The sequence below is a fragment of the Typopeltis vanoorti genome, chromosome 26, assembly GCF_054136105.1.
Source record: "Typopeltis vanoorti isolate ZY-2024b chromosome 26, IOZ_Tvanoo_1.0, whole genome shotgun sequence".
Taxonomy (NCBI): domain Eukaryota; kingdom Metazoa; phylum Arthropoda; class Arachnida; order Uropygi; family Thelyphonidae; genus Typopeltis; species Typopeltis vanoorti.
Genome location: NC_143574.1, coordinates 21,921,195 through 21,944,744, shown reverse-complemented (window position 1 = coordinate 21,944,744; position 23,550 = coordinate 21,921,195). Strand labels below are relative to the sequence as shown.

Genomic DNA, 23,550 nt, shown 5'->3' with positions numbered 1-23,550 from the left:
TTACAGTGGCTTCACTGCATAGTTCAGAAGGCCTAGACAGAGGGACAAATTCAATTGAAGTAGAGCTCACTTAGTACTTATATATAAAAAGGGAAATAAAACTGAACGAGAGAATTACAGAGGTATTTCTCTACTGAATGTTCGTGGTAACATTTATGCAAGTATACTTGAGAAACAGATAAGAAGGATTGTGGACTAAAAGCTTGAAGAACAAGCTGGATTCAGGCCAAATAGGGACGGTCAGGATCATATCTTCACTTTATGACAAATAATTCAGAATTCATGGGAATATAACAAAGATATATTTAAGTGGGGTGCTTAAGGGTCAAAGCTGTATAACTGAGAGGAGACCTCCACATGGCCTTTAAAGGAATGCAGAGAACCGACCAGAGCTTCTGACCTAATGACCAATCCTCACCTTCTCGTGGTTCACCTTGTTGGGTATCTATCTGGATACTGAACGAACGAGGATGGGCTGACAATTTGGGATTTAGCTCACCAAATTGTAATTCTTATTGGCATAAACCAAATTATAAAATTATGGTACAACATGGCAAAATTTCATTCCGGCTGGGATATCGCCCGGTTGAAAACAACGAGGGCCCTTAAACAAGGCCCTCGTTGTTTTCACCAGGGAACCAGGGTGAACAGCAAAAAGTCAGCTACTGGAAGAAATCTGAAAACACACCCCAAATCAATATAACTAGAGTTAAAAATCGGTACTATCAACATAAGAAGCCTGAATGGCAAAGAAATGGAGCTAGTTGAGGAATTAGAAAATTACCAGATCGACATAATAGGGGTGACTGAAACAAAAAAGACAAAAACTGGTGAGATCTTTCTGAGCAATTAATACAAAATGTTATATTCAGGCAACGACAATCAAGGAAAAGAAGGAATAGCCATTGTATTCAACACTAAATACAAAGCTAATCTTCTTGAGTGGCAGGCAGTCTCGAGTAGAGTGATGTGGGCAAATATGAGTATAGGAAACTGGACAATGAGACTTATTTGTGCCTGTGGTCCCACAGAAGGTTCTACTAAATTAGAAGTGGAGGAATTTTTTCAGGATTTAGAGAAAGCAACTAACACAATGAAAAAGGAAAAGTTGGTCCTTGTTTGGGATCTATACAGCAGAGTAGGAAATGATTGTGAGAGATACAAAAATATTTTGGAAAAATTTGGAGAAAAGAGCAAAGTTAATAATAATGGCAAATACCTATTGGATTTCTGCTCAGAACATGGACTGGTTATTACTAACGCCATGTTCCGACATAAAAATGTGCACAAATTCACCATTGACTATGTTATTGTTGATAGTGATGTTTTCTCCCTGGTACAGGACACCAGAGTGTACAGAGGATTTGAAATTGGAAGTGATCACTATTTAGTCTTGAGCAGGATAAAATTGAATTTTATATTGAAAAGAAGAACATGTAAGAAAGTTTTAAAGGAAATAAAAGTTGAGGAGCTCTCAGATGTGAACTGTAGACTACATTACACAAACATGATTGAAGAAAAAATGAAAAGTGTTTGAGAACAGGAACCAAACCTTGGTGATTCATTGGCAAGCCTTGAAGAAAACATTAATTGATTCTGTGAGAGGTATGTGGTGAGGTTGTCTGCAAGGATAGAAAAATCAGAACTCCATGGTGGACACAAGAAGTTAAAGAGGCAGTGAAGGAAAAGAAGAAAGCATATTAAAAGTTCCTGGCAAATAAGTCAGCTTGTGCTCTTAGAGAATACAGAGACAAATGTAAGAAAGCTAAACACTGTGTAAAAGTAGCTAAACAAAAGTCATGGGAGGACTTTGGCAAGAATATAGAAAATAAATATCAAGAAGGTGGCAAAATATTCTGGAGGTTGTTGAAGATGCTTAGAAATGGAGGAAAGAGTGCTGTAAAATGAGTTAGAGATGATAATGGTGACATGAAAATAGAAGAAAAAGATATCCTTGAAGTATGGAGTAATTACTTTGAAAAATGTTAAATGAAACAAGCAGTGATAGCACAGTGGTAAAAAAAACACTCAACAATCATACAGTCAGGATGCATATCCATACTTCAATTAGAAAAAGCCATCAAAGGCTTGAAATGTGGAAAGGCAGCAGGAGTAGATGATATTCGACCAGAATTGCTGAAGTATGGTGGTATAAAAGTCTTACAGTGGCTGCACTGCATAGTTCAGAAAGTCTGGACAGAGGGACAAATTCCCAATGATTGGAGTAGAGCTCTCATAGTACCCACTTATAAAAAGGGAAATAAAACTGAATGGGAGAATTACAGAGGTATTTCCCTACTGAGTGTTCCTGGTAAGATTTATGCAAGTATACTTGAGAAACGGTTGAGAAGAATTATGGAAGAAAAGCTTGGTGAAGAACAAGCTGAATTCAGGCCAAATTGAGGCTGTCAGGATCAGAGCTTCACTTTACGACAAATAGTTGAGAAGTCATGGGAATATAATAAAGATCTGTATTTAAGTTTTGTCGAACTGGGAAAGGCATACGACAAGGTACCGAGAGAGAAGCTATTCAATAAGCTACAGTTATATGGTGTTAATGGGGCATTATATCTAGCAATACTTAGTCTTTATTTAAGTTGAAAGTCAGCACTTAGAATTGAAGGAAGTACAGGAAGATGTTTAATGTTAAACTGGTGCGAGACAAGGATGTACATTATCCCCTCTGTTATTCATTATCTATATGGATCACATTATGAAAGAAAGTGGTATTAAACATGATATAAAATTTGAAGACGTTAATATCAGCACCTTGCTTTATGCAGACGATGTTATACTTCTAAATAAATCCTCGACAAGTCTGCAAGACTCCCTGACTAAATTGAATAACTGTTGTAATAGATATGCTATAAAGGTCAGAAATAAAAAGAGAAAGACAATGAAAATAGGCAGAATCGTTGAAAATGTCAACTGCTTTGTGAACGTTAAAGATACCAAGCAATTTTAAACCTGGTTTTACTCCATTTTTTCCAAGTAAGCAAACAGACAAAATGTCAAGTTTGTGCCTGCAATATATATGCAAGACTAGCTGATCCCACAGGTAGTGCAAGACTAAGGCAACTCGTGGTAGAAGTGGAACAAGCTCTGATCACTAATCTTAATATTTACCCTTAATGCCACATTAAGATTATTAAGATTAGTGATCAGAGCTTGCTCCACTTCTACCACGAGTTGCCTTGGTCTTGCACTACCTGTGGGATCAGATAGTCTTGCATATATATTGCAGGCGCAAACTTGACATTTTGTCTGTTTGCTTACTTGGAAAAAATGGTGTAAAACCAGGTTTAAAATTGCTTGGTATCTTTAACATAACTATACCCAAGTTAAAAATACTTTCTACTGCTTTGTGAACGGTGAACCTGTGGAACAAGTGAAACATTTCAGCTACATAGGCATGATATTTAGTGAAGATAGTAAATTAAATATGGAAATTGACAACAGAATCAACAAAGCTGGTATGGTAGGATGTCAATTGAATAAATTCCTATGGAATAAGAGAGAAATTAGTCGGAACACTAAATTAGCTGTGTACAAGACAGTGTTCAAACCAGTTTTAACTTATGGATCTGAGAGCTGGGTCAGAAGTAAAACACTTGACCAAAGACTAGGGACTGCAGATACGAGAGTCCTGAGGAAGATTAGAGCTGTGAACAGATGGCATCAATGGCAATATCATGTTAAAAACAAGGATATTAGGAGAGAACTTGAGATTGTCAGCACCTAGTAATACTTTAGCAGAGCTAATCTCATGTAGTATGGTCACTTAAACAGAATGGGAGAGGAAAGATTAGCAAAACAAGTGTCTTCTGCCTGGCTGGCAGGAAAACGACCCAGAGGATTTAGATATAGGTGGATTGATACGGTACAAAGTGCCTTAGATGATAGAAATATAAGATCTGATAATGTTGTAGTCTTGGCAAGTAACAGACTGATTTTGAGGAAAATTGTAGATAGGAAGTTAGTAATGATGTAAATTTTTCATGTAGTACTATCATATCCTGTACACTTCTTATGATGGTAGATGGCAGGAATTTGATGATGATGATGATGTATTTAAGTTTTGTAGATCTGGAAAAGGCATATGACAAGGTGCCAAGAGAGAAGCTATTCAAAACGCTACAGTTATATGGTGTCAATGGGGCATTATATCAAGCAATACCTAGTCTTATTTGAGTGTAAGTCAGCAGTTAGAATTGAAGGAAGTACAGGAAGATGGTTTAATGTTAAATCTGGTGTCATACAAGGATGTTCATTATCCTTTGTGTTATTCATTATCTATTTTGATCACATTATGAAGGAAAGTGGTATTAAGTTTGATATCAGAATTGGAGATGTTAATCTCAGCTCTTTGCTTTATGTGGACGATGTTTTACTTCTAAATAAATCCGCTACAAGTCTGCAAGACTCCTTGACTAAATTGAATAACTGTTGTAATCGATATGGTATGAAGATCAGCAGTAACAAGACAAAGACATTGAAAATAGGCAGAAGCATTGAAAATATGAACTGCATTGAGAATGGAGAACCTATAGAACAAGTAAAATATTTCAGCTACTTAGGCACAATTTTTAGTGAAGATGGTAAATTAAATATGGAAATAGATAATAGAATCAACAAAGCTTGTTTGGTAGGAAGTCAGTTGAATAAATTTATACAGAATAAGAGAGGAATTGGTTAAAACACTAAATTAGCTGTATTCAAAACAGTATTCAAACCAATTTTAACTTATGGATCTGAGAGCTGGGTCAGAAGTAAAACACTTAACCAAAGACTAGAGACTGCAGATATGAGAGTCCTGAGAAAAATTAGGGGCATGAACAGATGGCATCAATAGCATATTAAAAATGAGGATATTAGGAAAGAACTTGACATTGTCAGCATCCAAGAATGCGTTAGCAGAGCTAATCTCAGGTGGTTTGGCCACTTAAATAGAATGGGAGAGGAATGATTAGCAAAACAAGTGTTCTCTGCCAGGTTGGCAGGAGGAAGACCAAGATATAGATGGATTGATACAGTAAAAAGTGTCTTAGAAGATAGAAATATAAGATATGATAATGTTGGAGTCTTGACAAGTAACAGACTGATTTGGAGGAAAATTGTAGATATGAAGCTAGTAATGATGTAAATTTTTCATGTAGTACTATCATATCCTGTACACACCTTGAGGGTACATGGTAGGAATTTGATGATGATGAGCAATTAGCTTTCAGTGCTAGAACCTGGATCCATATTAAAATATCCTGCATATAGTTCTCCTGTTTGTTGTGGAGAGAATTCCTTTAATATATTAGGCATTTTTTTATCATCTTCTGTTCTTTTCTTCACATATTCCTCACTATACTTCTCCTGAGTCTTTTTTTTTTTTGCTATTTTCTAAATCATCATCATTAGGATTCAGTGCCCTGCCACTGTGTTTTCCATGCAGTATAACCCATGAACATCTTTGAAGAGGGGATCTGGTAGTCTTGCACTTCTACTACTTTGACTTCTGCTTTGGCATGAGCTTTTCATCCTCAAGTTTGTCAGGGATCCTCAACGATCTCAACTAGTACAGAAACCAATTGCACATCATCTGATTGCATAAATAGGAATCCAAAAATATAGGAGACACCTATGACTATATTAAGTTTACTCATTTTATATGCAACAGGTGAATGTTCAATTTGGGAAAATGAATTTTTATCCAGAAGGGTTTGGAAGGATCCCCAAAATCAGTCACAAAATTCTGTTCAGAGGACACTCTTGTCAAAAAATCTTCCCATAACATTCAGAGTAGTTACTTCATGTAGCATCTTTTGCAGGAATACTAATCATAGTACCCCCCCCCCATAAAATTGATTCATCTTGAAGAGCCCCTGAATTCAGTTTTAAGGACTTTGTTATCCAAATAGCTTTGGTTTAGTGGATGTTTTTGAGGATGTCGTACTATTGGGATGGGTGGTGGTGTGACTCAACCAGTATATAAGTAGCTTCCTGTATGTGTGGGTTTTCTGTAAATTGAAAAGGATAATGAGTTATTAGGAAGTCTTGTCACTAGTGTATGTAGAAAGGGGACAATTGATACTTTCGTTTTTTTTATAGTGAAGTTTATTTTAGGATGTTGGCTCATTTGTATTGCATGCTGGAATAAATGGACTGGGTATTTATTCTGCTTCATTGTAGTAAGGAAAGTGGTTCTATACCACATAAGAAACTCATCTACCCCCCCCCCCCCCAAGTGGTAGTGTTGTATTGGTGGAGAGGCTTTGCCTTTCCATACTCACAACTCAAGCCAACATTAGTTCACTCCCAGTTTCCTTTAATCTTTAATGCTTATTAGTTGAGGTGCTCATCAGGGATGCCAACTGGTCTGCTTTTATGAATGGTATAAGCAAAGAATTTGGCTTTCACTACATTATGCTGGCTTGAACCTAAATTCAGTTAGCATTTTAGACTTATTAGGTTTAGCCTTAGATAGACACTGCATTCTATTTTGGCTATATCAAGAAGAAAAATGAAGCTTTCTTTTAAGTCTCATATTCTGTTTTTAACTCTATCTTGTGATATGTGTTTTATCTATCATTTTGTGAATTGGACTTGCAACTAATTTCTAGTATGAGGCATACTGGATCCATCTGTATCAGAAAATAATATGAAGTTAAATTAAACATTTATCAAAAAATGACTATAGTTAAAAATTCTTATTTAAAATAACTCAACCAATATTAAATTCAGTATATAATAAGCAACATTATAATCTCACAAAAAACAAAAAGCAGAAAAGATCATAAATATGAACAACTTCCAGCCTCATATTATAAGGAAGCTGCTTGTTAATTCTATCATTGGAAGGTAATAAATTAAAAGGAGGAATGTGTCACATTGCATGGTGACTTATAATTAGCTCTTATCACATCATCATGAATGTAATGATGGATTTTTAGGTAAATGTCCTTTAAGATTAATATGCAGAAAGGGAAAGTGATCTTTAATCATCTGTTATGCAGGTAATTAGCATTGCAGAATTAATTTATTCAAAGTTGGTTGCATTCAAATTGTTTTTTATGTGAATCCCACCCATGAAAAGTTGTAGACTTATCATGAATTGTTACTCTGAGTAACATGAGGGTTACAAAATCCAGAAATCCCTGCTCAAAAGTCATCATACATGGGATTTTTTTTAGATCTCTTCAGGCTTCCAATAAGTTGGGTGGTTGGTTTGGTAATGAAATTCACCTACCACCTAAAGGCAGTCATAAACATCCAGTGCCATGATTCCAATTACAACTAAATGATTGGAGAGCAGAAGCACTATCTGCCAATTACTTTTGATAATCTTCTCCTTATGCGTGAGAACTCAACCAGTTGTGACCAAGTAATAACTTAGCTTCATGAAAACCTAATTAATACTCTTTATTACTAATTAATACAGGCCGGCCTGGTTGGCTGAGCGGTTAGCTTATCCACTCTCCAGTCAAAAGGCTGCAGGTTTTGAATCCTGCCGTGGGCATGGATGTTTGTGATTGTCTGTGGAAATACTACTGGTGGGCGGTAGATGGCGTTGGTGTAGTTGCAGTTGGTGGAGATAGATGTAGAGTAGGTGTCCTCCCTCGATGAGTCTTTGGACTCCCTGGAGGTGTCATGTAATAATAATAATAATAATAATAATACTCTAATAAGGCAGTTAATCTCATCTGCATTGTCTGCTCTGGCTGTCTGTATATGTTTTCTGGCCAGTTTATGTTTTGCAGGATGAAAAAATACTCGGGGGACCCTGTAACCCCTAGAGAGCGCGTCCCCTGGGTGGCGGATAGGGTAGCCCACCATGTGTGTGTGTGTGTGTATGTATGGTGGGGTGGTCTGAATATACTGAATAAGGACTCGTGGACCAACAGGGCCATAAGGGGCAATCATCTTGATTGTAAGGGAAGCGGCACTCCCATGGACCGCTAACTAGATCTATCCTCTCCTCCTCCTACTTTGAGGAAGATCCACTTACTTTAATCTTTCCTATAAGACTTTATCAGCCAACTCTTCTTATTTTTTTATCCTTATGCTATTAGAGTACTTGAGGGCCATGGGGTCTTTTCATTTCTGGCCTTACAACTATGCCCTCTCTATAAACCATACTATAATTCTTCTATAATCTACTCTTTCCCCCTTCAATATACTCTATTCCTCCTAAACGTTTAAATTTGGAAGAAGGCTAGTTCAGAAGCTTTAAAGTAGCAGCCCTACCACTGAACTATTCCATCGTCAGGCTAGTCCCCTGACATGGAGAACATAATCCTACTTGTAAGCTGACAGAAAAAGACAATCGGATTGAATCTATGGGAAATGACCCTGGAATGGAAAAGGTAAAACAAAAATGGAAACGACAAAATGTAATACACATAGCAAACTGGAATGTAAGAGGAATAGCATATAAAGAAATAGAATTAGACCAATTATTAAATGAAAGAAATTTTAAAATAGCAGTAATCACTGAAACAAAAAAGAAATTAAAAGGAACTACGAGAACCGAAAATTTTAATGTGATATACAGTGGAGGCGACAGAGACCAAAGAGCACAAGCAGGAGTGATGATTTGGATTCATAACTCCCTTTCAAAACAGTTAAAACATTATAAATTATGGAATGAAAGAGTAATAGAAGCTAGAATAAAAATAGATAGAAGCTATTTAACAATAATTGGTTTATGCCCCAGAAGAAGGAAGAGAACAGGATAATATTGATTTTTATAATCAGCTACAAAGCATATATAATAAAATAAATAAAAATGATTACGCAATTTTAGCAGGAGACTTAAATGCAAGAATTGAAACACGAAAATTAATAATAATATAGGAATACATGGAGAACATATTCTAAACAGGAATGGTAAAAAATTGATTGACTTTGTAGTTTATAATAACCTAAAAATAATGAATTCCTTCTATAAACATAAAGACATACATAAATATGCTTGGGCAGCAAGAGGATGGAAATCAATATTAGATTATTTTATATTAAATGAAAAGACATCAAAATTTTCACTAGATGTTAGAGTTCACAGAGGATATGAAATAAGCAGTGACCACTTCCTTGTTAAAATAAAATTAAGATTACTAGCTAAATGGCTACAAGTAACAAGAACAGAAAAAAAAATTGAAACATTTGTTTATAAAACTAGACTATTGAATGACACACATGTACAATGGCTATATGAACAAAGAATTAACCAACATCTAGATAAAATAAAACAAAATGAAGAAATAGAAACAGAATGACTTAATATAAAAATGACACTAAATGCAGCAGCAAATGAAAGCTTAGAAAAGACCAAAAAATTCAATAAAAGGAAAAAACTGAAGATATGGGATGATACAATCAAAGAAATAATCAAAAAGAAAAAGACTCCTATCACAAATGGTTAAGCAGTAAAAGATTAGAAGATGAAATAGAATATAAAAGAATAAGAGCCATAGCTAAAAGAGAAGTCAGAAAAAGACATAGAGAATCATGGAACAAAATTGTTTCTAATTTAGAACATGATTTATATAAAATAAGACCTAATGTATATAAGATTTTGAAACACTTAAATGCAGATACCAAAGAAAACATAAAATTAAACACTGAATTCAAATTAGAAGAATTTCTAAATTACTACACAGAATTGTGGACAAATATTTTAAAAAAGACAACTGGCAAACAATTAACGAAAATGAAAAGGAAATAACTAAAGAAGAATTAGAAATCAGCCTGAAAGAAACAAGAAATGGAAAATCACCTGGAGAAGATAAGCTAGGTTCAGAAATATATATAAATATGCAGGAACAAGATTCAAAGAAAGACTTATTATTTTTAAACAAAATTTATTCAACTGTCTCCCCCAATAGAATGGAAAAAAGCAACTGTGATTCCTATCTTTAAAAAAGGTAATAGAGATGACCTTAAAAACTATAGAAGTATCAATATACTAAATTCCTGTTACAAAATATATAGCAGAATCTTAAATAGCAAACTAATGAAACATTCCGAAAACTTTATTTTAGAAGTACAGAATGGATTTAGAAAAGGGCGATCATGTATAGACCTGGCCTTTTGCCTAAAATTAATAATAGAGAAAAGAAGAGAATACAATTTAGAAACATATATTGCATTTATTGACTTTGAAGAAGCATTTGACAAAGTTAAAAGAAGCATATTATTTAACATATTAAAAGAAAGACAAATACCAAATAATATCCTAAAAGCTATGACAAGTATATATAGTATATATGAAAATAATCAAATACAAATAAGATTAAATCACGAGCTATCATATACAAGAGAGATAAACCAAGGGGTCCGACAGGGATGTCCCTTCTCAGCAACTCTTTTTAATATCTACTTAAATGAAATAATAATAAAATGGAATAAAAATTTACATCAAGGAATTAAACTTTCTCCTACAGTAAACTTAAACACTCTCCTCTTTGCTGACGACCAAATAATAATTACAAATTCTGAAGATAACTTACAGAAAGCTATTTTAGATCTAAATAAGATAGCCAAAGATTATGGTATGATAATATCAACAGAAAAATCAAAAGCTATGGCCTTTAAAGGACAAGATCCAGCAAGAACTAAAATAGTAATAGATAACAAGATCTTATAACAGGTGAATTCATTTAACTTCCTAGGATGTATGATCACATATGAAAATGAAAAAGATATAAGCGTAAAAATTGCAAAATATTTAAAAATAACAGGTGTAATTAATTCTATATTTAAACCAAACCTAGTTCAAAAAAAAACAGACTAAAGTATACAATACATTAGCCCTACCAGTCTTAATGAATGGAAGTGAAATCTGGACAATAACACAAAAAGACAAAGATTAACAACAGCAGAAATGAAGTTTATGAGAAAAACTGCAACGTATACCCTATTTGATCACAAAAGAAATGAAGAAATTATGAAAGAATTAAACCAAGAACCAGTAATAGAAAAAATTAAAAAATATAAACATAAATGGATGGAACACGTTCAAAGAATGAAAACAGAAAGATTACCAAAACGAGCCTTAAAGTACAAGCCATTAGGAAAAAGAAAACCAGGACGTCCTCTTAAATGATTCAACGATGACTTCTAAGGTCGGAGCAGGCCAAGCTAGGCCTAAATCCTTGATACACATGATGATGATGAAAAAATTCACTTTCAGTAATTCTGTCAATATTTTTATTTATTCACTTTAATATATTACAAGATGGAAATTTAAAAATAGAATAGTGAATAAGAATTGCTCTATTATAGTTTGTGAAATATTGTTAATAATCATTTCAACAGCATGCATCTGTATGCAGCACTGATATGTATGTTCCATTTTTTTCTAACTAAATACCAAATAACATATTTAGTTATTGCTTATTTATTATTATCCTGTGACTTATTTATAGAGTGCTTATAAAGCAGAAGGTTTAACTATATAACTAAGTTAATAATTAATTTTGGATTATAAATTAGATTCTGGAAATAACATTTATTATTCATTATAATTTAATCAAAAGAATTTATTTATGCACAGTTTTTTTTTTTTTTGGATATAAGATACCTGTTATGAATGTTATCTAACTTTGCATAAATATTATTTGTGTACTCTAATAAGAAATATTTGATTAATCTTTGTAACAGATTAATTTTCTACAAATATTTTTAGAAACATTTATAGTTCTACCACTTGTTACTAAACCCTACTATGTTTTCTTTCTTTTTATTGATATTATCTGATTTTACCCTTCAGAACAATATTCTTTAATATGAAATTCAATATAAAATTTACAGTCAACAGATATTCAGACATATTAATAATATTTTGTCGTCTGTTTTGTTCTAAACCATTAGCCTTTTTCACTGTGCTAGAATACTATAGGTTTACTAAGTTTTCATATCATTCCGTTGTATAAGACCCTGATCAGACCACACTTAGACTATTGTTCTCAGATTTGGTCCCCAGGATTTGAAGGGGATAAATTAACTGTGGAAAGGGTACAAAGGCATATAACAAAGACAGTTTCAGGACTATACAATGTTAGGTATGAGGATCGGCTGAGGGAATGTGGACTGCAGAGTTTGGTGGATAGAAGAAGGAGAGGTGATATGATTGAGACTTTTAAACTGTTGAGAGGTGGTTACAGGGTTGACACTGGGGAGTTCTTTCGCTTGGTTGAACAGCGGGAAGGAGTGATGACAAGAGGCCATCCCTGGAAGTTACGAAAGGAATCTGTGAGCAAGAGGGTGAGGAGTGGTTTCTTTGCATAGAGGGTGGTTGAACCATGGAATGCCTGATGGGGTGGTGAGAGCGAGAACGGTCAATGAGTTTAAGGAGTGGTATGATAGACTTTGTGTTTCCTAGAGAGGGACCTCCCACGATGAGTCTGGATAGACTTTGGTTTCCTAAGAAGAACCTCCCCACAATGAATCTTTTGACTCCTTGGAGGCCTAAAATAATAATAATATGTATATATATTTAAATAAGTAAATGATATTCATTAGGCTTATTCTCTGTGTGATAGTGAGCTAACATCATTTCCCATATATAAAAAAACATACTAGTTCATCGCACCAGATATTATTCTCAATATTTTCATTTGCAGTGTTAAGAATTATTATTTATTTTATTTTTTTTAAATTATTTTTAATGATTCTTCTGTTTTCAGATGGCTGTTTATGGTAAAAATTTCTGCACATCAGCCAGGGATGCATTTTTCCTACTAATGAGAAATGCTGTTCGGTAAGTTCTTCAATCCCATATTCTACTAAACAGATTATAAATGAACTAGTTCAGTGATAAACCTAATTAATTAAATATAATTCAAAATCATTACCATTTTCCCCCTTTGCCATTTTGGATGGGATCTTATATGATTTTTCAAGTTTATTTCAAAATAGTTTATTATTTATCTAATTCAAATTGCTGTTATCAGAATTTCATGTGAGTTACAAAATGGAAATCTATTTCATTCAGCTATTGCTGCTTCCTCCCTCCCCCTCATCGGAATGTATACAATGACAGATATACTCCACATCAAGGAACATATCTGCAGGTGATTGGTTGAACCTGCCAAGATATGGAATGAGGTTTATTGGCTTAATATTATGAAGCAGTAATCACATTCCAGATCCGTGTATGTGCACTGACTTTAGTGTCAGTGTACATATACATTTCATTTCAACATTTTTACTTATACATTTCAACTGTTTTCTTTTCCGAAGAAAACAGTTGAAATGTATAAGTGAAAGAAACTACAAAAATGGCATGCTTTAAACTGTTAAATCTCACAGTTAGTTTACCAGGTAATCCTTTTCTCTAAATCCTTATATTTTCTCTGGATCATGTGTAAAATAAAAATCTCATATAATCATGTGAAAATGCTTCATTGAGAAATAAAAATCATCTTAAGCCTACTTGTAGTTTTCTTAAGGGTGATAATTGAATTCCATACTAGATATGGTTCCTTTAGTATTAAAATTTGAATATATTTGACTAAAAACATTGAAATTTCATATCACACTCTTGTAAGTCTAGATATATAAAACCAGCACAGAATATAACATAATAAAAATATGTACTACAAGTAATACTACAAGGTTCTTATAAAGAAACAGCCTTAAAAGACTTAACTGAAATGAAAGAGTCTGCAAATAAGAACCAAGCATTGAAGACCAAGTGACAAACTATTCAGAAGACATTGACTGATTCAACCAGAGAAGAATGTAGTAAAGCTGTCAACAAAGTTAAAAAAAATAAATCAGAACTTCATGATGAACTGAAGAATTTAGAGGTAGTCATGGAAATGAAGAAATTGTATCAAACGTTTACAGCAAGTAAATCAGCATGTGTTATAAGAGGATACAGAGAAAAATGTAAGAAAGCAAAAGCAGTGTGTAAAAGTAGCTAAACTAGAAATATACTTTGGTAAAACTATAGAAAATAAATATCATAAAGGTGGCAAATTGTTTTGGAGACAACTGAAAAACTGTCAAAATGAAGGAAACAGTACTGTAAAAGGAATTAGAAATGATAAAGGCGACACGAAAGCTGAAACTAGCGATATCTGGAATAATCATCATTATCATTAAATTCCTGACATGTACCCTCAAGGGGTGTACAAGATATGATAGTACTACATGAAAAACTTAAATCATTACTAACTTCATATCTACAATTTTCCTCCAAATCAATCTATTATTTGTGAAGACTCCAATATTATCAGATCTTATATTTCTATCTTCTAAGGCACTTTTTATAGGTAGGTTGATAAGGCACTTATCAATCCATGTATAGCTTGGTCTTCTCTGGGTCTTTTTCCTGCCAACCTTGTAGAGAACACTTGTTTTGCTAATCTTTCCTCTATTGTTCTGTTTAAGTGACCATACTACCTGAGATTAGCTCTGCTAACGCATTATTGGATGCTGACGATGTCAAGTTCTTTCCTACTTGTTTCTTTTAGCTAATATCCTCACTTTTAATATGATAATTGATGCCATCTGTTCATGCCCCTAATCTTTCTCAGGACTCTCATATCTGTGATCTCTAGTCTTTGATCAAGTGTTTCTGCCCCAGCTCTCAGATCCATAAGTTAAAATTGGTTTGAACACTGTCTTGTATATAGCTAATTTAGTCTTTTGACTAATTTCTCTTTTATTCCATATAAATTTATTCAGTTGATTTCCTACCAAACCAGTTTTGTTGATTCTGTTGTCTATTTCTATATTTAATTTACCATCTTCAGCAAAAATCGTGCCTAAATAGATGAAATGATTTACTTGCTGTATAGGTTCTCCATTCAATGCAGTTGATATTTTCAATGCTTCTGCCTATTTTCATTGTCTTTGTCTTGTTACTGCTGGCCTTCATACCCTATCTATTACAACAGTTATTCAATTTAGTCAGGGAATTTTGCAGACTTGTAGCAGCTTTATTTAAAAGTATAACATAATTTGCATAAAGCAAAGACCCGAGATTAATATCTCCAATTTTGATATCATGTTTAATACCACTTTCATTCATAATGTGATCCATATAGATAATGAATAACAGAGGGGATAATGTACATCCTTGTCTGACACCAGATTTAACATTAAACCATCTTCCTGTACTTCCTTCAATTCTAACTGCTAACTTACAACTCAAATAGTTTTGCTTGATATAATGCCCCATCGACACCATATAACTGTAGCGTTTTAAATAACTTCTCTTTCCTAAAAATAATTAAATACAGATCTTTGTTATATTCCCATGATTTCTCTACTATTTGTCGTAAAGTGAAGATCTGATCCTGACTCTATTTGGCCTGAATCCAGCTTATTCTTCACTAAGCTTTTATTCCACAATCCTTCTCAACCGTTTCTCAAGTATACTTGCGTAAATATTACCGGGAAACACTCAATAGAGAAATACCTCTGTGATTCTCACAATCAGTTTTATTTCCCTTTTTATATATGGGTACTAAGAGAGCTCTACTCCAATCATCTGGAATTCGTCCCTTTGTCCATGCCTTCTGAACTATGCAGGTGCAGCCGCTGTAAGTCTTTTATACCTTCATAGTTGAACATTTCTGGTCGAATATCATTTACTCCTGCTGCCTTTCCACATTTCAGGCCTTTGATGGCTTTTTTCTACTTCAAGTATGGATATGTATTCCTGACTGCATCCCAGTTGAGTGTTTTTTACCACTGTGCTATCACTGCTTGTTTCTTTTAGCAATTTTTTGAAGTAATTACTCCATACTTCAAGGATATCTTTTTTTCTCCCTTTTTCATGGCACTTTTATCATCTCTAATTCCTTTTACAGCACTCTTTCCTCCAATTTTGAGCTTTTTCAACAACCTCCAGAATATCTTGCCACCTTTTTGATATTTATTTTCTATGTTCTTTCAAAAGTCTTCCCATGACTTTTGTTTAGCTAGTTTTACATTTGTCTCTATATTCTCTAAGAGCACAAGCTGACTTATTTGCCAGGAACTTTTGATATGATTTTTTCTTTTCCTTCACTACCTCTGTAACTTTCTGTTTTCACCATGGAGTTCTGATTTTTCTATCCTTGCAGACAACCTTACCACATGCATCTTTGGCTGAATCAATCAATGTTTTCTTCAGGGCTTGTCAGTGAATCTCCAAGGTTTGATTCATGTTCTCAAACTCTTTCATTTTTTCTTGAATAATGTTTGTGTATTTTAGTCTACAGTTCACATCTGAACTGAAAACTAAAATACACAAAAAGCTGCTCAACTTTTATTCACTTTAAAACTTTTTTACATGTTCTTCTTTTCAATATGAAATTCTCTTTCATTCTGCTTAAAACTAAATGGCGATGACTTCCAATTTCAAATCCACTGTACACTCTAGTGTCCTGCATCAGGAAGAAAACATCACTATCAACAATAACATAGTCAATGAGACTTTTCTTATTCCTTGCCTCTTCTCTCCATGTGAATCTGTGCACATTTTTATGTGCACAATTGGAACTTTGGAACATTGTTTTAGTAATAACTAGTCCATGTCCTAATCAGAAATCCAACAGGTATTTGCCATTATTATTAGCTTTGCTCTTTTCTCCAAATTTTCCAAAATATTTTTGTATGTCTGACACTCATTTTCTGCTCTGCTATTTAGATCCCAAACAAGGGCCAACTTTTGTTTTTTCATTGTGTCAGTTGCTTTCTCCAAAGCCTCAAAAAAATTCCTCCACTTCTATCTTAGTAGAGTCTTCTGTGGGACCATAGGCACAAATAAGTCTCATTGTCCAGTTCCCCATTCTGATATTTGTCCTCATCACTCTACTTGATATTGCCTGCCATTCAAGAAAAGTAGCCTCGTATTTAGTGTAGAATACTATGGCTAGTCTTTCTTTTCCTTGATTGTCATTGTCTGAATATAACATTTTGTATTTATTGCTCAGAAAGATCTCACCAGTTTTTGCCTTTTTTTGTTTCAGTCACTCCTGTTATGTTGATGATTATAACACTTATTCTATTCCTCAGCTAGCTCCATTTCTTTGCCATTCAGGCTTCTTATGTTGAAAGTACTCTTGATCTTGAACTGATCTTGAACTCTGGTGATGTTGAGTTGTGGTGTGTTTTAGGATTTGTTTCAGTAGCTGACTTTTCGCTGTTGCTCTGGTTCCCTGGCAAAAACAAACATGCGTTTGTCTGTATGTGTGTGTGTGTGTGGGGGGGGGGTTAATCTGGCAACACCCCCAGCCGACATGAAATTCTGTCATGTTGTACCATCATTTTATATTGTTGTTTAACCCCATAAGAATGCAATTTGGTTGGCTAAATCCCAATTCAGAATCCTCACCTTCTCATGGTGCACTAGCAGGGTGCACCATGAGAAGTTGAGGATTGGACATTAGGTCAGAAGCCCTGGTTGGTTCTTCGCATTCCTTTAAAGGTATGTCTCCTGTCAGTTATACAGCTTTGACCCTTAAGCGCCCCTATCTGGAATAATTAATTTGAAAAACTGTTCAATCATGAGGCAGTAATATCAGTACTCAAATATAAAAGTTTTTACAGGGCTATATTGTATAATTCTGGAGGTTGAATTCCAGATGATTTGAGTTGAGCTCTTATAGTTCCCATCTATAAAAAGGGAAATAAATCTGAATGTGAGAATTACAGAGCAATATGAATATCTCTACTGAGTGTTCCAGGTAACATTTATGCAAGCATACATGAAAAGATGCTAAGAACAATTCTGATAGACATGAAGACGAAGAACAGGCTTGATTCAGACCAAATAGAGGTTGTCAGGATTGTATTTCCACTTTAACAAATAATCGAAAAATCATGGGAATATAACAAGGATCAGTATCTGGAAAAAGCATATGAAGCATATGACAAGGTGCCAAGAGAAAAGTTATTCACATTGCCACAGATTACATGGAGAAAATGAAAAATTATTATTATTAATATCAAATCTCCATTGAGTCAAAAAGACTGATTGAGAGAGGTCAACACTCTTATGTAAAAAGATCATCGAACCATGTCTTAAACCCATTCACAATTTCTGCAGGCACCACACTTTCAGGCAATACATTCCATTCACCAATCACACCTCCCTGCAAACACCTTGCTCATACCATCCTTATGCAATTTCCATGGATGGTCGCTTGTTCTACTCTTATCTCCCTCTACTCTGTGAAAAATCTTCTTCACATTAACCTGGTAACAATCCCTCACCACTTATATGTCACAATCATATCCCCTCTTCTTTTTCTATTCATGAGGCTCTGCAAGTTGCATTCCCTCAATCTGTCAATGAGAAATTAGTCAAAACACTAAATTCTCTATATTTTGTTTTTATAGTATATAGCTAATTTAGTATATAATTAGTTTGAACACTGTTGTTTTCAAACTAATTTTAACTTATGGATCTGAGAGCTGGATTAGAAATAAAACACTTAATCGAAGGCTGGAAACATCAGATGTTATACTTCTGAATAAATCCACTACAAGTTTGCAAGATTCCCTGACTAAATTGAATAACTGTTGTGATAGATATGGTATGAAGGTCAGCATTAAAAAGACAAAGAAAATACGTAGAATTGTTGAAAATATCAAGTGTGTTGTGAACGGGGAACCTGTGGAACAAGTAAAACATTTCAGCTACTTAGGCACAATTTTTACTGAAGATGGTAAATTAAATATAGAAATAGACAACAGAATCAGCAAAGCTGGTATGGCAGGAAGTCAATTGAATAAATTCATATGGAATAAGAGAGAAATTAGTCGGAACACTAAATTAGCTGTATACAAGACAGTGTTCAAACCAGTTTTAACTTATTGATCTGAGAGCTGGGTCAGAAGTAAAACACTTGACCAAAAACTAGAGACCACAGATATGAGAGTCCTGAGAAAGATTAGAGGCGTGAACAGATGGCATCAATGGCAATATCTTATTAAAAACAAGGATATTAGGAAAGAACTTGAAAAATTGTCAGCATCCAGGAATGCATTACAGAGCTAATCTCAGGTGGTATGGTCACTTAAACAGAATGGGCGAGGAAAGATTAGCAAAATAAGTGTTCTCGGCCAGGTTGCAGGAAAACGACCCAGAGGAAGACCAAGATATAGATGGATTGATACGGTACTGTACTCCAGGAAAAGACGAAGCTAGAAATTTAGAAGTGGTGGTAGACAGAGAGTTAAAGTTAATTGGACATGTTGCTAAATTTTTTAAGGTTGCTCATAAGATTACTTGGCTGTTGAAGAACACACTAACAAGTAGAGATAAGGAAGTTGTTATTCCTCTTTATAAGGCCTTGATACATTCACATTTTAATTACTGTGCTCAGGTGTGGTCTCCTGGGTTTCTTGGGGATGAGGAAGCAGTGGAGAAGATTCCTAGGTGAGTGACCAAGATGGTAAGTGGTCTGTGGAATGTTCCCTATGAAGATAGATTAAGGATGTGTGGATTGGAGATGTTGGATGATAGGAGAAAATGAGGGTATATGATAGAAACATTTAAGTTACTTAAAGGGTTTTATAGGATTGATGCAGGGAAAATGTTTCAGTACTTGGCTACATGGGTCATCAAGAGGTCATCCCTGTAAGTTGAATAAGATGTGGTTAGTAGTGATGTGAGGACTAGATTTTTTTTGCTTGGAGAGTTGTGAATGAGTGGAATGGATTGCCAGTGCTTTACCTGTTAATGATTGAAGAAGAGGTACAGTAGATTGTGTGGATAGTTTTGGTCTCCTGCAGTGGTCCCATACAATAATAATAGAGAGAAAGTTAAATATATTTATATGGAATAAAAGAGAAATTAGTGAAAACGCTTAAACTACAAGTGAACATTCAAACCAGTTTTAATTTATGGATCCAAGATTTGGGTTAGAAAAATACAGTTGATCGGAGACCATAGATACAACAGTTATAAAAAAAAAACTTAGAGACTGCAGATGGCATCATTGGCAGAATCATGTAAAAATTTAAGGTACTAGGAAGGATATTGACATTGTCAGCATTCAAAAAATATGTGAGAAGAGCTGATCGAAGTGGTAGAGTCACTTTAAGGAGAGATGAGCAAAATATGTTTGATGGAAAGGTTGCAGGAAAATAGACCCCAAGAAAGACAAGATATTGATGCTCTCAGAAATGCCCTGGATGGATCTTTATTTTAGTAATTACTTTTACACACCAACCAAGAGTTCGCTTACAATAAATACATCTCTCTGACATTTCAAGTTCCTTAGTACTGAACGAGCGTTTTTGCTCTCGCTTAAGGTTTCTATCTGATCTCTGAGAAGAACCAACCAGTTCGAAACAGCTGTCAGGTCAGTGAAACCTTATCAAAATGGACCAATAAAAGGCAAATATATATAGACGCTTCGGTGGCACCTATGTCTTCTATGTAATATAAGCCTATGTTCGGCTTTGAAATAATGCTGGATCTAATATCCACTTATATAATTTTACATCGCCGAACTGAAACTTTTGGCTCTTTATTTTAGTAATAAGATTTCACATTTATGTAGGGAGAAGTTGTTGATAGAGATAAGTAATAATGTAAACTTAATCACGTTGCATTGTCATAGTGTCTGTATATTCCTTGAGGGTATATATCAGGAAATTAATGATTAATAACTGTCTTTCAGTATCTGATCTTACTTTGTATACCAAAAAACGTCATCCTACCAGTGGTATTTCTTTAGTTTTTTGTAACACGTCTGTGAGTTACTCCTCTTATGTTTCCTTTAAAAAAGATTTAAACACTACTGTTATTTTTTGAAAATTAATCAACAACATTATAGTATAACCCTTCCCTCCACACATCCCAACACCCATAAAAGGGTAGTATAGCTTTGCACCTTCTAATTACCAGCCCATCAATTTTATATCAACTCTTTACAATATAGAAATTCAAGGAATATGTGTCCAGAATTGCAAGGAAAATAACATCAGTGATGAGTAAGGTTTATCTCCACATGGTAATATCATGTAGAGATAAAAAGCCAATTGTCCACTGCACATGGAATTATATATGTGTGTACTGAGGACCAATTAGCAGAATGACATTTGTAGACTCTTAATAGATAGGAGAAAGAGAAGTTACATGATGGATGACATAAAAGTTGGTAAGTAGTTTGTGTCTGAATTAATACAGGAGGGATTATTCACAGAGGGGAGGACTGAGGACATCTCTGGAAGTTATATAAAGAAAATGTAAAGAAAAGGCTATATTGAAATGTTCCGTGCCTTAATATATTTCCTAATATAACCTTATATAGTGGTGCTTGTCACTGTGGATATAGGACTACAAACATCACATTTTGAGTCAGCTATTTAGCAATGTACCAACAACTTGTCATAACCTCAGTTACAAAGTCTACAGTACAGTATAATGCTATGCTATGTGGATGCAATTGTATTCCAGTTTTATATTAGCATGTTCAAAGTATAAATTGTTATGGTTATTAAATGAGTAAATGTCTCCTGTAATTCTCTGTGAAAAGATGGTCAAGATAAATATGCAGTTTAATTAATTATTATGGTATAAATATGAAATAAACTGAATTACGTTGTTTGATTCTGGGATGATTTTTACCTTTGAAGTTTTTTAATTAGTTACAATGAGCATTCATTATAAATAATTAAAAATAATTAGTGCACCTTCATTTTAACAATTTCTCCAACCATTCTGGACAATTGCTATACTGTGCTTCTACTGTATCCATTATTATTTTATACCAAGTATACAATAAAGCTTTGCAATAAAGAATACCGTATTGCAGAATTTCTCAAACTTTTCCTAGGATGGAACACTTCACAAATCCTGAAATTTTAACTGAACATCTTGTCTAGAGTCGAGTATCATCATCATCATCATCAAATTCCTGCCATGTACCCTCAAGGGATGTACAGGATATGACAGTACTACATGAAAAAATTACATCATTACTAACTTCCTATCTACAATTTTCCTCCAAATCAGTCTGTTACTTGTCAAGACTCCAACATTATCAGATCTTATATTTCTATGGTCTAAGGCACTTTGTACCATATCAATCCACCTATATCTTGGTCTTCCTCTGGGTCATTTTCCTGCCAACCTGGCAGAGAACACTTGTTTTGCTAATCTTTCCTCGCTCATTCTGTTTAAGTGACCATACCACCTGAGATTAGCTCTGCTAATGCATTCTTGGATGCTGACAATGTCAAGTTCTTTCCTAATATCCTCATTTTTAATATGATATTGCCATTGATGCCATCTGTTCACGCCTCTAATCTTTCTCAGGACTCTCATATCTGCGGTCTCTAGTCTTTGGTCAAGTGTTTTACTTCTGACCCAGCTCTCAGATCCATAAGTTAAAACTGGTTTCAACACCGTCTTGTATACAGCTAATTTAGTGTTCCGACTAATTTCTCTCTTATTCCATATGAATTTATTCAATTGACTTCCCACCATACCAGCTTTGCTGATTCTGTTGTCTATTTCTATATTTAATTTACCATCTTCAGTAAAAATCGTGCCTAAGTAGCTGAAATGTTTTACTTGTTCCACAGGTTCTCCATTCACAACACAGTTGACATTTTCAATGATTCTGCCTATTTTCATTGTCTTTGTCTTTTTATTGCTGGCCTTCATACCATATCTATTACAACAGCAATTGAATTTAGTCAGAGAATCTTGCAGACTTGTAGTGGATTTATTTAGAAGTATAACATCCGCATAAAGCAAAGAGCTGAGATTAACACCTCTAATTTTTATATCAGGTTTAATACCACTTTCCTTCATAATGTGATCCATATAAATAATGAATAACAGAGGGGATAATGTACATCCTTGTCTCACACCAGATTTAACATTAAACCATCGTCCTGTACTTCCTTCAATTCTAACTGCTGACTTACCACTCAAATAAAGACTAAGTATTGCTTGATATAATGCGCCATTGACACCATATAACTGCAGCGTATTGAATAGCTTCTCTCTTGGCACCTTGTCATATGCCTTTTCCAAATCGACAAAACTTAAATACAGATCTTTGTTATATTTCCATGCTTTCTCGACTATTTGTCGTAACGTGAAGATCTGATCCTGACAGCCTCTATTTGGCCTGAATCCAGCTTGTTCTTCACCAAGCTTTTCTTCCACAATTCTTCTCAACCGTTTCTCAAGTATACTTGCATAGATCTTGCCAGGAACACTCAGTAGGGAAATACCTCTGTAATTCTCACATTGTTTTATTTCCCTTTTTATATATGGGTACTATGAGAGCTGTACTCCAGTCATCGGGAATTCGTCCCTCTGTCCAGGCTTTCTGAACTATGCAGTGCAGCCACTGTAAGACTTTTATACCACCATACTTCAGCATTTCTGGTCGAATATCATCTACTCCTGCTGCCCTTCCACATTTCAAGCCTTTGATGGTTTTTTCTACTTCAAGTATGGATATGTATTCCTGACTGCATGCCTGGTCAGTGTTTTTTATCACTGTGCTGTCATCACTGCTTGTTTCATTTAGCAGTTTTTCAAAGTACTTACTCCATACTTCAAGGATATCTTTTCTCCTGTTTTCATGT

At 34.4% G+C, this 23,550-nt stretch overlaps 1 protein-coding gene across 3 annotated transcripts in view; it reads left to right on the top strand.

Moving 5' to 3' along the window:
• Positions 1 to 23,550, top strand: part of Ctl2 (Choline transporter-like 2) — a 278,235-nt gene that overhangs the window by 220,914 nt on the left and 33,771 nt on the right. For all 3 annotated transcript variants that reach the window (XM_090414973.1, XM_090414971.1, XM_090414972.1), the window contains one exon: positions 12,678 to 12,751. In XM_090414973.1, coding sequence (XP_090271099.1) covers positions 12,678 to 12,751 — 74 coding nt within the window. The remainder of the gene's footprint in view (positions 1 to 12,677; positions 12,752 to 23,550) is intronic.